Below are 14550 nucleotides of genomic sequence, written 5' to 3'. Positions count from 1 at the left end.
CCCCCCCCCCCCTCTCTGAAAGGGCCACATGGTTCAGTCCACTCTGGATCAAAATAGTATGTGTCCAAATGCAGTAACTGTGCAGGTGGTGATGATAGAGGGAGAGAGGCTGACTGTGTGTACGTGAGCCACAATGGAGCTGCAGACACACTCCAGCCTCAGAGATCGTACTCATTAACTCTACAGATGTAAATCTGTAAAGAGCCAACCACAAACGTCTTTACTGGGTGTGAGACATGTTTATCACGTGAAGTGTCTGAGTAGCTTCAGAGCAGATCAGTGATCACATGGTTAATCACATGTACGCTGAGAGCAGGAGCTGCCAATCCCAGATCAGGAGCCAAACCGAAATCAGATCTATACTTCATTTTATGCAGTGATGTTATTAATTAAAACATCGTGTTAAAGTTCATTTTATTTGTGTGAAATCCTTCATATCTTCACTTATAAATAACATGTGAAACTGACAGTCTCTTAATATTGTGATATTGCTGCTGGTCAACAAAGTACACCAGAGAAATCATATGAGAGGGAGAATTTATCTCTACGGTTACAAGAGAAGATATTTGGAAATTGATTGATTTTACAAACAGAATCGATGTCAGCTTCATTTGTATTGTTATCCTCCCTGATAAATTATAAAAAGTGGCATCATCTTATCAAATGTTCAACTCGAAGGCAAACAACAGGCTGAAAACACCTTTGAATGAAGTACACATGCTGCTTCAGCTAATATTTTGTCATTGCAGAACATGTCTCATGAGGTGTGTGTTCATCTGTTTCTGTACTGCACACATTTAGGATCTTCTCTTAACCAACAATTTCGTTCTTTCAGTCAAGACCAAAGTTTTCCTTTCAGTTAAATAAACAGAGGCCCAGGTTGTCAGGGTTTTTTCTGAGACGCAGATTCTAACTGTAAACTGCTGCTTACGTAAAATCCCAGTTCACACAACACAGCACAACAAATACCGATGTAAAGCTGTGATTCCACACACACTTTTATATAGCAAAATGTAGTTTTTCCTCCTGTGCTTTGTCTCTTTGTCTCTAAAACATTTTCACAAAGTGAACAATATGCAAACACAGACAGAATTAATTCCTAAAGAGCTTGTGTTTTCAAATATGCTGCACCTAATTATATAAATATAACATCTACATTTTACAGTTACATATTTTTATTTGATTCCAGGTGATGTTTTCCCTCTTTGCGTCCTCTACTTTACCTAATGTGCTTTTATTTTGAAGTGCAAGAATGTTTCCTCAGGGTCAGCTCACTCTGTCTTTCTTAACTGTTCATTTCTCCTCTGGATGGACACTTAACCCTTCGTGTTCATTACTGTTCAGAATAATGAATCCAAATATTGTGCAACATCCATGGAGCTGCATTTTTTTCTTTTTTTTTTAAATCAAGGTAAAATTTGTCACAACAGACCATAAATAAAGTGGACGTAAAGGAAAATGCAAGTTTGGTAATTCACATCTTCATTATTTTTGTATCATTTCTTCAGTGAAATTAAATGTATAAATGATGGCTCCAACTAAAACAGTGACTAATATTACAATCACAACATTTGCCAAAATATGATTTGTTGTGCATATTGTTCAGCCCTAGATCAGAAACATGCAAACGGCGTGGCTCGAAACAGTAGAAGACATTTACAGTATGGAAAAAGTAACTTATAAAATCAGTAAGAAAGAAAAAGTGCTGGAAAATAGATGGGCCTTTAAAGTAAATAAACCAAAGGTAAGTGATGAATTACACTTTATATAATTGTTGATGAAACATCGAACAGATCATGTTTGGAGAAGATGATTTAAGTATTCAATGTGAAATTGTAATAGAAACCTGTAGCAGCAGCAGGTCTACTTCTATATAATGAAATATCAAAGGTTTTTGTTCGTACTATGATCATCATTACTGTTACTTTGTTTTCTCTTAATTATGAGTTCTGTATTGTGTTTATAAATGTGGGCATATGAAAGTATAAATATGTATGTGAATATGTAGATGCATGGAGACAGACACTATGATCAGTAATAGCTTTATATTGTTACTCACTTTTATGCTTTAAATACACACTGTGTTGTGTGTCGGAGTGAGGGGCTAACAACAAGTTAAAAGGTCAAGATGTTGAAATAACATTAATAAATGATAAATACAGGATCAGTGACATTAGCTGACACAATAAAAAGAAGCATGTAAACGCCACATGCGAGTCAGGTCTGTGGTGAGAGGTTGCCCTCGTGTGGACACAGTCTGTAGCGTCAGAGCAGCGGAGAGATTAAAAAAAGGGAGGGAGAGGATCCAGCATAAATTGAACTGGCACACACACACAAACACACACACATACTCATAAGTGCACATGCACACAGACACGTGCACTCACAGAGTGACATCCCGCAGGCACTTGCTCGCCAGAAGAGTCCGGCTGTGTGCCACACCCTCACAAAAACAGTAACATTGCACACACATATACACACACACACACACACACACACACACACACACACACACACACACACACACACAAAAACACACACACACACACACGTGTATGGAGCCTAGTGACTGTCCAGCCTCATCTCCTGCATTCAATGCAGTTTGATGAATCAACAGATTAAGATGAAGTGAAGGCAGAAATTTGACTGCTCTGAACAGCAAGTGTAGTTTGTCCTTTGTATTTTATATTGAAATACAGTGTTAGTTCTTACACAACTTCTACAGTCTACAGAAATGATATGTTTGAAGACATGTGGGGGGTTTGAGTGAGAGAAGTAAAATCACAGTATTTTTTAAATGCTTTTGTTTTTTGTCAGGAATCTATTTGGTCTTCCAGCCCTGTGGAAAAACAATTATCCTATAATATTCTTATAATATTACATTATAGTTTTAGTTTGTTTCATATGAATGTATTGTTTCATATGTATGTGTATATATATATATATACACATACAGACATACACACATACATATATATATATATATATTTATATTGTAACATTTAAATAAGGTAAGTATGAGACTGAAAAATATTAAAGCAGCCAATCATATGTGAACACATACATATCTGCCTATGGGGCTTCTTCAAAGGGGGCTGGGCCTGTGGTCATGTGGCTTCAAGCCAATCGTTGTCTCAGGCTGGTGGGGAACATCCAATAGAGGACATGGGTGCCCTCATGTTTAGTTCCTTGCCTGAAGAAGTGATTGAGCCAAAGAGGCGGTAATGTTGACTCTGTGAGGAACAAGTTTATTTCAAGGGGGCATGAATGAGGTCTTTATTCAATTAACACGTTTTTATAGTGTTTATAGTTTTTAATGTATTATATATCTCAATTATTTGGATTTGCAGTGGTTTAGGTGTATTTCTGTTTATTTATGTATTTTTATGATGAATAGTTTTTATGTTGCATATTGTTTCCTTTCATTAAACAGCACTTTATTTAAATCCAAGTGTTGCGGGGTGGGTTGGCCTCTGACACATCAAATGGACACATTTTGGAGTAAGTACCCTTCTGTACAAACTTAAGTGCGACCCTTTAGATGCACTTCTGGTGCCACCTCTTTGGCTCAATCACTTCTGCAGTCCATGAGCTAAACATAGTGTCCTCTACTGGACATTTCCCACTAGCCTGAGACATCGATTGGCCTGAAGCCACATGGCCGCAGGCCCACCCCGTCTCTGAAGAATCATATGTACGCGTTCACATATGATTGGTTGTTTTAGATGTTAAATGTTACTTGTGATGTGTTTTGAGATGATGACCCTAGAAAAGTTCTTCTGATTACTTCAAATGTTACTGGAGTTTCTATCCCTCGAGACTTTTCCTTTCTCCGTGCACCTTGTAAGTTGTGCCAGAAAAATGACTGAGCTTCTGTGTGATAATAGTAACTATGATGCACAGTAAACTAAACTGAAGAGGGAAAGAGCTATCAGCCTAAAACTGTGGAGAGAACTATAAAAGACACGTCTTTGATGCAGCTCATTGTGTCACATAACAGAGTTTGAACCCCGTTTTCTGGGTGGAGAACTGTTTCCTTCCTCTAAAGCTGTGGCGAGGGGTAAGAGAAAGTTCACTACTACATGAGTCAGGGAGCGACAAAAAGAGGAGAACTAAAAGTTAAGGAAACCATTTTAAAAGTTACTTGAATGCAATTGAATTGTTTAATGCAATCCCCCCCCCCCCCCAGGCTGAGTCCATCTATTTGATTTCAGATGCAACAGTCCAGTTTTTAAACATGGTTTATGTTGTCAGTGTCCTGATGTCGTTAACTCTCGCATGCAAACCGGAGTCACGGCACATCTCTCAGCGGCTGTGATGAAGCTGGTGGTGGAGTGTAAGGCTTTTGAACTGATGCATTGCTTGGTTCATGCAGGCAAATAAAAATGTACATTACATCTATAGTTTTACCTTTATTGCACCTTTTCTTTCGCTTTCTGCATAATAATAAATAATGCATACAGAGCTGCTGTCTGTTTCCCCTCCCTCAGCATGCACAGCTGAAGCACCCTTGAGCAAGGCACCTAACCCCCCTACTGCTCCCTGGAGCTGCTTGTTCACCACTTGCTAATGGGTTAAATGCTGAGCTCTAATTTCCTGTGTGTGTAAGAACATACTTTGATAATAAAGGATTCTTCTTCTTACAAGCCGGACAGCGGTTAGCAGCAGCCTGTGCTCGCTGTCTGAAAGTGGGGAGGAGGCAGCTATTAAATCTATCAGAGCCAGTCCAGAGCATCAGGATGATGTTGTGCATATTGCCTCTTCATCTACAACCAAAGAAATACTGTCCACTGCTGTTGTGGCATGGTTATCACTTCTTTGCACTCATGTACAATTCAAATTTTTGGCTGTCGCTCTGATACTGGTGCTGTTGTAACTCCTGCTTTGTGCTGCAGGTTGGACCTGATAAGGTTTATACTGGCAGAACATTTCAGTGCAAAGACATGACTTAGACTTCTGATGTGTGAGCTCAGTGCTGGCACAAAGCTCGACTCATTTGCTCTGTATTGTAAGACTCTCTTTAAGAGCTACAGATTGAAACTGCTCAGGATGGTTCACTTCAATAGAAAACGTATCACTTTGTGAAAACTGCAGCAACACCAGATAAAAACTTACATTCCCACAAGTTTGTGAATTCTAATATGACTGTTTACCTTAAAGGTCAATATAGTGTAAAGGCAGATGTCCATGTGTTGTTTGATTTTAAAGCAGCCATCAGGACTTCTGTAACTTTGTGATGTCACAACAAAGCACTCACCCCTCTCAGTAATGCCCCATGCCCTGCCCAACTGGACCCACCATCCAACATTGCAGGATTTTGTTTCTCTGAGTGTTTTCCTTAAATCTGCTAGATTTTTACTGGGTCACTAAGAAAACAGCGAGAGAAGAAAACTAGAGCCCCAGAGAGAAGCCTGAGAGAGGAGATGTAAAACTACACTGAGATGGTTTTTGGTTCTTAAAACCACAAATATATCTTCTTATGGATCAACACTTCAAAGAAAACACCAGAGTGTAAAATATGGACCTTGTTTGTGCCAGAACTTTGTAAGCACAACTCTGAAAATGACCCAGAGCTGCTCACTGTTCCTGGCTGCTGTTCCTGAAACCTATGAACAGGGTCATGAAGTTTGTCTCTTCTTTGGAATTTACAATCAAAAAAGTCAGAATTAGTCCAAGTGATAATTTACAGAGGCAGAAAAATGATGAAAAAAATATCCTCCTGTATTTGTTATTAGATGGACACACCCTGTTTCAAATATAAATAAAACTGAGCATTGTACATTGTTTGCAGTCACCACCGGGGTGAATGGGACATTCAGTCAGCAATCATATTTAGGGGAAAGAACTGTGTCACATTTCTAGAGAAAACAGAAAAAAAAAAGCTTTGAAAAAAGGAAAGGCATATTGGCTAGCTGACTGGCTAAAGAAATTCTTACACAAAGAAACTAACTTTTAGTTTCCTCAGTGGAAACCTGCCATGCCACACACTGCTGCCAGCTCAGAAGAGAAGTTCAAACGTCCATGTCAAGTTGTTAGTTACAGATGCCAGTGTGAGGGCTTGTTCATTTAAAGAGGCTGTATCCATACAGCAGAACAACTTATTTCACTGAATGTCAAGAGAAGATGTTGTGGGTGGTGGTAATGGGTTGTACTCGTGAGCAGAGTCCAGTCACAGTGATACACTGTGCAAATGAACCAAACAAGAGAAATGATGAGGGTGAACTCACCTCCCATTGTAGGTGAGGCGGGATGTTTCTGATCTGCAGTTTCCTGGTCCTGAAGAGAGAAAACAAACCAGATGTTAGCAAGTTTAAAAATGAATATTGAAACACAATAAACACTGATGACAGGTGCAACACTGTCCAGACTGAGGGTTTGGGGATGAGAGAGTGAAACGAAGAGAAAGAAACCAGAACTTACTTGAGAGATAAACAGGTGGAAAGAGGAAAACAGGTAAATCAAACTGGTGTGTCACCACTACATCACACAGCGTTATACCACATACACACCAGTGCTGCACAAAGAGCACAGGTATAAAGATACGTCCACGCTATTATGTTTTCATTTCAAAACAACGTTTTAAAAACAATCTCTGAGCAGATGGCCGTTTTAGCTCCATATCAGAAACAATCTCTGTCCAGACTAACACACCGGAAAACACACACATACACGTCTCTTCACCTACACTGGGCATGTGCGAGCTAGCTGGTGTAAACAGGAAGCAGATCTCTACAGTTATTTAGTTGCCAAAAAATACTGCGGAAAAGGCAGTTTCAGTGTTAAAATGCAGAATTTAACTTCAACAGCTGTTAGCAAAGACAACAATGTCAGTAAAGCTAGTCATAATGCTTTCACTGGTATCGAGGCTGATAAGAACCAATAGGGAGCGACAGTCAGCGTTTCCAAAAGTGTCCGTTTTAGGGCGCTCGAAAACTCCACAGTAGTGTGGACGCCAGGAGTAAACAGCACAAGTGATGCGTTTTAAAACTAAAACATAGTAGTTTTTAGTTTTTACCAGGCCGTCACCATTCACACAGTCTGCAGCTACGTCCCTGAACACATCACTCATCCACAGCACTACATTGTACTGAAACAGACGATGTATCAAACATGTTTAAGTGTGTGTGTTTGCACGATTAAAAGTTAAGTAACGTATGAGCATCTCTGTCTTAACAGGGCTGGTAACCCAAGTGGTACAAGCTGCTTTACTGTTGCAGATAAACATCCTCAGTAACAACACTCCTTCCCCGCCAGCCTTCAATACATTAGGAACACAAAGAGCTCTTTTATGGTGACCTTGGGTTTTGATCGGAGTGAGAACTCCCACACTTGAGTATCGTATCAGTCATGGTTTCATCATTGACTCTGAGAAAGTAAATGCTGAAGAAACTGATTGGAAATAATTATTTATTATGAATCTTTGCATGTAAAAAATATTTCATATGCATTTAATAGCATGGATTTAAATAGCTTGTTCTCTAAATTGCCTTACTGAAAATGGAGCATAAACAGGAAACCATAACAATTTTCCTTTTGCTTCTGACATGAGCTTTAGTTGCGACTACAGGAAACCCATCCCTTTATAGGACTGTTCTTGCATCTGTCGTATTAGTGCTGAACCTTTGACCTTTGACCTCCTTACTGAAGCTGCTTATATTGAAGAGTTGTGCTATGGGGACTCATTGGAAATGACTCTAGATAATAATGTGAAACAGTGCAATGTCCCATCTTTACCACCCTTTACTATCTCTACTATACCAACCCGCCCAAATGTGTATCAATGGCCCTAAACCCAAACCAACAACAACCAACCCCCATCTCCAGCTCCCCAACTAAACCCCACCCAAACCCCCAGGAGGCTCCAGCACAGATGAATAGTCTTTTGTGCATCCAGAATACCTGACACCCCCCCATCCAAAAAAAAATGGAAAATCCCTTTGATCCTCAATCAATGCTGAGCTGTATCACTAACTCCACCCCCAAACCTGCCAAACACACATAAAAAACAGGCCCCTTCCCCACACCTCCACATGCACACCTCCCACCATACACGCCAAAAGGCCCCCGTGACCCCACACATGCAGTTCTACCTTATCAACACATCAACCCCCCATTATCCTCTCAAACGCCATTCCTAACCATCACCCCCACACACACATCCCAACCCCCATCCAGCCAACATCAGCGAACTTGTTCGACCCCTGTCGTCGCCGCCTGCCAACCCACCGACTACCCCCATTGGCTGAAACCATGGCAACAGGTTAGGAATGGGTGGGGAAAGACGATGGATGGGCGAGTGGACGGACAACAAAACAACACGCTTCACATTTGCTTACACGCTCGTTCACTCTTCTGTTCTCTCATTTCATTTTAAATATCTCTGACTTCTACCTACGTGGAGGTGGGCTGCATTGTTAGCTCGCCCATCCTCTGTCACCCTGAGCTGAATGCCAAATAAACCTTTCAAATTATGATTCTGCACCTTTTGTTTCCCAGCGCTGTGACATGGCGTTGTATTATCAATCAGTGCTTAACACAGTGTCATTAGTATAAGGGGTATTTGCCGTTAATTGCACATATACCTGAAAAACAAATTGTTGAATAGAATTTGAGGTGGGTAACATAATAATTATGCTTAATTCAAAATAAATTTGCACCACTGAAACGAGGAAACACTTCACTGGGACACTCATCCGTGACTCCTTGTTGATATGCATCCAAGATGGAAACACTTTGTCAGTGAAGCTTGAGAAGTCGTGAACGTAAAAGCTGGAGCTGTTGAGGTTCCCTCAGCTGTGAAGGCATTAAATCCACGCTCAGCTCCGGCCTCCAGCAGGACAAAAGGGCCGGAGAGAAAGAAGGAGGAGAAAGAAAAGAAGCCAAGAGAATGAAAAGGAGTGTGGTCCTTGAGGAGGAGGAGGAGGTGGAGAACAGAACCAAAGGGGAGGGAAAGGTTTTTGCTTCTAGGATGGGTCAAAGGCCAAGGGTCGTAGGTCTTCAGACCAGACAGAGGTGGCCCCAGGAGCACAATGAGGTGTGTCTGTGGATGTGAGGGCGTTGTAGCCTGCTACCCTTTCATGAAGCTAAAGGAGAAAAGAGGACAGAGGAATATGTAAACCCCATCAGTATGATCTTTCGAGAAAGAATCATCATCAACATTGCTTTCCTTTCCATTCTTTGTGCCTCCTACCTCCCCACCCCTCCCCTCCCCTCCCCCACATTAGCAGCTTCCCACTCCTTTTCAGAGACTTCCTTTTCAACCTAATGATCTACAGAGCGATACATGTTCGTTAGCACACTGTAGAGCTGGACGATTAAACAAAAAAAACCTCTCACGACTTCATCTCGCTCATGACTGTTAATTCACTTCAGACTTTCCCCAATGCTGCGTTCATGAACTGTCCCCTCCTGGAAAATACTACGTCCTGTTCAGTCACGTGCCTCCACCAAATCCAACTAACGTTAGTCCTCGTTCACTCAAAGTGAAGCTGCTGATATGGACGACACGAGCGCAAACACTGGGCCTCAAACCGAGCAGCTTCTACCTAAAAAGAGGATGTGTCCTTTGTTTTGGCTTCAGTGAAGACGACACCGAACAAAAAGGATCAAATGCAAACACTGCAGAAAAACTATGTCAGCAACAAAAGCTTGTTTAATCACTTGGAACACAATCACATTGTCGAATATGAAGTGTTCATGGCTCAAAAAAAAAAGAGAGTGACCGATAGGCTCCAAAGTGATAGTTCATTTATTCTAATCAAGATAAAAGTTTGAAATAATTATTGTAAATATTGATTTGTCATTTCACATCACCCAGACCTACACTGACAGAGATATAGGCTACTTGCTTGTTACACTTCCAGACATGGTGCTACTTCAAAATTAACTGCATCAGCAACTGTAACTGTCACAAGACATAGATTGTTGCACAGTGACACTTGCCCAGCAAAACTACCTCCTCCCAATTATTAGCATGCTGACCCCAACTGATAGTGAAGTGATATTGTTGATGTGTTGTTCTTTACTAAATGGCTGTCTAAAGATGCAGTCAGGCGCTCTTGGTGACCTCAGAAAGTCTTAAAGCATCAGTATGCTTCACTGGAGTGCAGACAAACAGCATCTGAACCCCCCCGACTCCACATCTTTTTAACAATACAGTGATTCAACAATTTTTGTAACTTTCCAAAAGTGTGTATTCTGTTCAAATTACAGCAGGTATAAACAATTTTGGTTTGGGCTTGTTTCACAACCTATAAAGCATAATACAACAAAAGAGATGCACCTACATAAATATAGGTCAGTTTTCTGACTTTCCTTTAGAAATTGTACCTTAACTACTTTTTTATTATATACCTTATATTTGTTATCTTTTATTTTAATTGTATTTATAATTAATCATACATATATATATATATATATGCACGTGTGTGTGTATGTATGTGTATATATCTACTGAAACTGGCCTGTTTTCAGTTTTGTGATAATCCAGTTGGTTTATATTTGTCAGGAAATGGGAAATGTTGTCGACCCACCTTTAAAAACGTCACAACAAGTTATAGAGAACTTGGAAAGTTTAAATTATGGCCGAAGTTGCCAGTTAGACCTGTAGTTGTGAAAACCAGTGACAATGAAACCCTGAGTGTTTGTATTTGCTCAGCACTGTAGGCCATGAATGGACCTCTGGTGATTTTATTGATCAGGTTGCCCACTGTGAATGCACAGTAAAGCACTGGAAAGGGCTATCTATGATTTACTGACCTTCCTATAAACATCTACATTCATCTACTTGGTGTTGTGTAGTGTAGCTACACTAACAGCAAAGTTTCTGGGAAACTGTGTGTGTGTGTGTGTGTGTGTGTGTGTGTGTGTGTGTGTGTGTGTGTGTGTGTGTGTGTGTGTGTGTTACACAGCAGTGCTTCTTTTAAAACTGATAAATCCAAGAGTCAGTCAGATACACACATTCATATAATAACCTATACACAGTAACATGGGCATGATGCCACTCACAGCCACACAGTCATCTAAAGTCTTGGATGAATTATGACTATGAAATCGAGGGATAATGTGTTCAAGTATGTGTATGTTGGCGGTGCCTTATGGTTCCCAGTGGGAATTTTCAATGCCAGAAAGAGGCCTGTTTGACGGGTTTGACTGACAACTTTTTCAGGCGAGTGTACTCAACCCAGATGGCAGGTGATCATTTTAACATGCTAACTCAGGTAATTATTCATTCATATTGACAAGACATATTTGAAGAATCTTGAGTGTGCAAGGAAAAGAAGACGTGTGGTCGAGCTAAAGTTCATTGTTTTCGATTTGTGTTCGAGTGACTTAATTCATCCATAATTGTTGAATCAGGTTTCAGGAATGTGCTACGTCACATCAAACACAAGAAAAAAGGGCAACAGGAACCGACATCAACATGATGCAACTGGGGAAAAACCCTCCCTGTGAAAGGAAAACAAAGTACCTATGGTTCCAGCTGACTGCTACACAAGGGCTCGTCAATATATCGCAAAGCCTTTTATCCACAGTTTCACTGCACTGAGTACTAGCACTGGTCTGCAAGGGTCCCAAGTGACTTCACCAACAAACTACGCGGAAACCCACAATGCTTCGGGACCACACTTAACAAATGAGCATAACAGACTCAATAAACAAGGTGAAAGAATTCTGTGTGGTTTAAGACCTAGCCCTAACCCCAACCCCCAGTTTTCACTCTCAGTCACAGTTTCAAGTTGTTTATGCCCAGAGAAGACATAATCATTAAGAATGGATAAATAGGAAAATGTTTGTGCCAAATCCTTCCAACAGAAACCTGATGATTCAGGCTACATTTGAAGGTGGTCAGTGATGCAAACGACCACATGAGCAATGTAAAGCATCCCTCACTGGTATCACAAGAAACTTCCTAAACACTGTTGATTCAACAGTGGCAATTGCAATGTTTCCAAGTCTGTATTCAACATTAGAATAAACCACCACAGTCATCATCTCTAGAATGAACAGGCACAAATATGCAATGTCTGTGTTTTGTTTTGTTTTGTTTTTGTACAAGCAGCTACAGTTTCCGTACAGACAATCAAATGAGAAAATAAAGGAAAATTGAATGAAAACAATAAGGAAACAATATAGCTTGTGGCTATAAATCTCTGAAACAAACAAAACATGATTCAGCAAAATGTATAATTTCCATCTACATACAAGAGGTTCCCCTTAAAGGCCCCTTTTGTAAGGTTTGCTATTGCTATGTAGCAAACATAGCTGTTAGAATTAACAGCTGTTCACTTACCAGTCTAGGAGACACGTTGCGGGTTTAGCATCAAGCTTTATTCCTTTACTTGCCAAAAGCTATCTCCAGCCGTGGAAAGCAATCCCAATGTTAACTTTTGTTTTGCTTCTATTTCTATCGCTTCTTTTCTTCTACTGAAGTTAGCATGCTAACCAGCTAGTCTCGGCCCGTCTAATCACTTTCTGATAGTGAGCCACTGTAGCTTACTCGCTTTCTTGCCAAGAGTTAGACAAGAAAATGAATACCACCCTGTCTGTCCGTCCAGCCAAGGTTAGCTTGGGTTTGCATTAAGACTGCAGCTAGTCTGGCTCGGTCCACAGTTAACAAAATCCATCTACTTGTTTGTTTGATATGTACAAAAACCAAAAAGCAAAAACAATTTGCCATATTAGAGGGGTGCTTGGCTATTTCTTAGCACACTGATATGAATTAAACAAACAAGAGATATCATGTTATTAACGAGATTTAGAGGTGCTGATAGGTGGAATTTGTTATCATTGGACAGAGTCAAGCTAACTGTTTCTCTCTTTTTTCAGTATTTATGCTAAGCTAATCTAAGTTAATAAGAATTGGTTGTAAGCTTATATATAATGGACAGCTTAAAGTGTATGAATCTTCATTTCCAACTCTCAGCAGGAAATGAATTATCTAAAAAATGACAAACTATTCCTTCTAAAGAAGCAGTTTAAAGATAACTGTGTGATTTGGATATTTTTTAGTGCTCTGGTCCCATCTGTGAGTACTAGCACGAAACACATTTAGAGCGTGTGGGTTCCGGTATATCCATTACCTGCTACCATTACGAAAACCTTACTACTCACTCAATGCTCTCAAATGTCCCCAAATACAAAGCACACGTTGACTGCAAGCTAGAGGAGCATGGAAGTGCAGGGGGTTAATATTTTATAAGAGCTATCTGGCCAGCATAAAATCTCAGATGAATTTTTTATTTCTAATGGTGAGGAGCAACCAAACATCATCATTACGCATTCATATTAACCTTGTTACCAGCCAAAATCCTATCAGCTAGCTCCATGTCTCTCCATCAACGAAATATCTTTATCGCTCCACCCATAGACCCTTCCAAAAAACACAGCCATTATCACTGTTTCTGAACCGCTAAGACTGCCATTTCAGCAGGTAAATTAGATACTGCATGAATGAATTTTGGTGCAGAGAAGAGTTGAGATGAAGTAGAGAAAAGTGTAAGCAAAAGCTAGCGAACCATTTGGGAAAACATTCCGTTAGAGTAGGTTTCTATCTGATAATGCTGTAACCAAATTCCATTGTTATTTACTCCAATAGCATGTGTCAATACAATGAAGGACAGCTATCTCAACTTTACTCCCACACAAGTTGATGATCTTGTTGATAGAGACACACTCCATACAACACTTGACACTGTTGCCCCTCTGAAAAGAAGGTAGTGAATCAGGAGGCTAGACACAAATGCACGCTTTAAAACAGACATCATGAAAGCTGTAAAGGAAGTGCCATTCCACCAATCTAGAGAAATTTTTGCCTAGACTGGAAAAATCTAATAACATAACAAAGCCTTCTGTAATGCCAGAACCACAGGCACCAGCACTTAGGCCAAGCTGATAGAGTCATAGCTTTACTGATCAGTAGTAATGACTTCTGAGCTTCTTTACAAATACCAAAAACCTCCTGCAAACCAATTGTCAGATTATTTGCATAGGAATGGAATGTTTGAAGATTTAAAGCTCATCATAGCACAGAAACAGCACTGGTTAAAGTTACCAGCAAACTTCTCACGGCCTCAGATAATGGACTCGTCTCTATACTTGTCCGGCAAGACATGACACCATCAATCACACAATTTTGTTACAGAGGGTGTAACATGTCAATGGGAGTAAAGGAACCGCCCTAGACTGGTTTTAAGTCCTATTTACTGGATAGATTCCAGTTTGTTCATGTTAATAATGACTCCCCAATGCACACAGTTAGTTAGTCATGGGAGTTCCACAGGGTTCTGTGCTAGGACTGATACTTTTCATCCTATATATGCCTCCTTTGGGCAATATTAACGGGAAGAACCACATAAATTTCAATTGTTACACAGATGTCCCCCAGCTGTACTTATCTATGAAACCAGATGAGACTAATCAGGTGGCCAAACTTCAGGCATGTCTTGAAGACATAAAGACCTGGATGACCTGTGATTGTTCACTTTTAAACTCAGACAAAACTGAAGTTATTGTACTTGGCCATAAACATTTCATAAACATATTATCTAA

The 14550-nt window shown here is 40.2% G+C and overlaps 1 protein-coding gene across 2 annotated transcripts in view; it reads right to left on the bottom strand.

The window, feature by feature from the left end:
• igf2bp1 (insulin-like growth factor 2 mRNA binding protein 1) overlaps positions 1-14550 on the bottom strand; it is a 69060-nt gene that overhangs the window by 20376 nt on the left and 34134 nt on the right. For both annotated transcript variants that reach the window (XM_023426220.2, XM_023426219.2), the window contains exon 3: positions 6228-6276. In XM_023426220.2, coding sequence (XP_023281988.1) covers positions 6228-6276 — 49 coding nt within the window. The remainder of the gene's footprint in view (positions 1-6227; positions 6277-14550) is intronic.

Source organism: Seriola lalandi, unplaced genomic scaffold (genome assembly GCF_002814215.2).
Source record: "Seriola lalandi dorsalis isolate HSWRI2012SDOR001 ecotype SW California unplaced genomic scaffold, Sedor1 jcf7180002054816, whole genome shotgun sequence".
In the NCBI taxonomy this organism is placed as follows: domain Eukaryota; kingdom Metazoa; phylum Chordata; class Actinopteri; order Carangiformes; family Carangidae; genus Seriola; species Seriola lalandi.
This window is presented reverse-complemented; position numbering and strand designations above follow the sequence as displayed.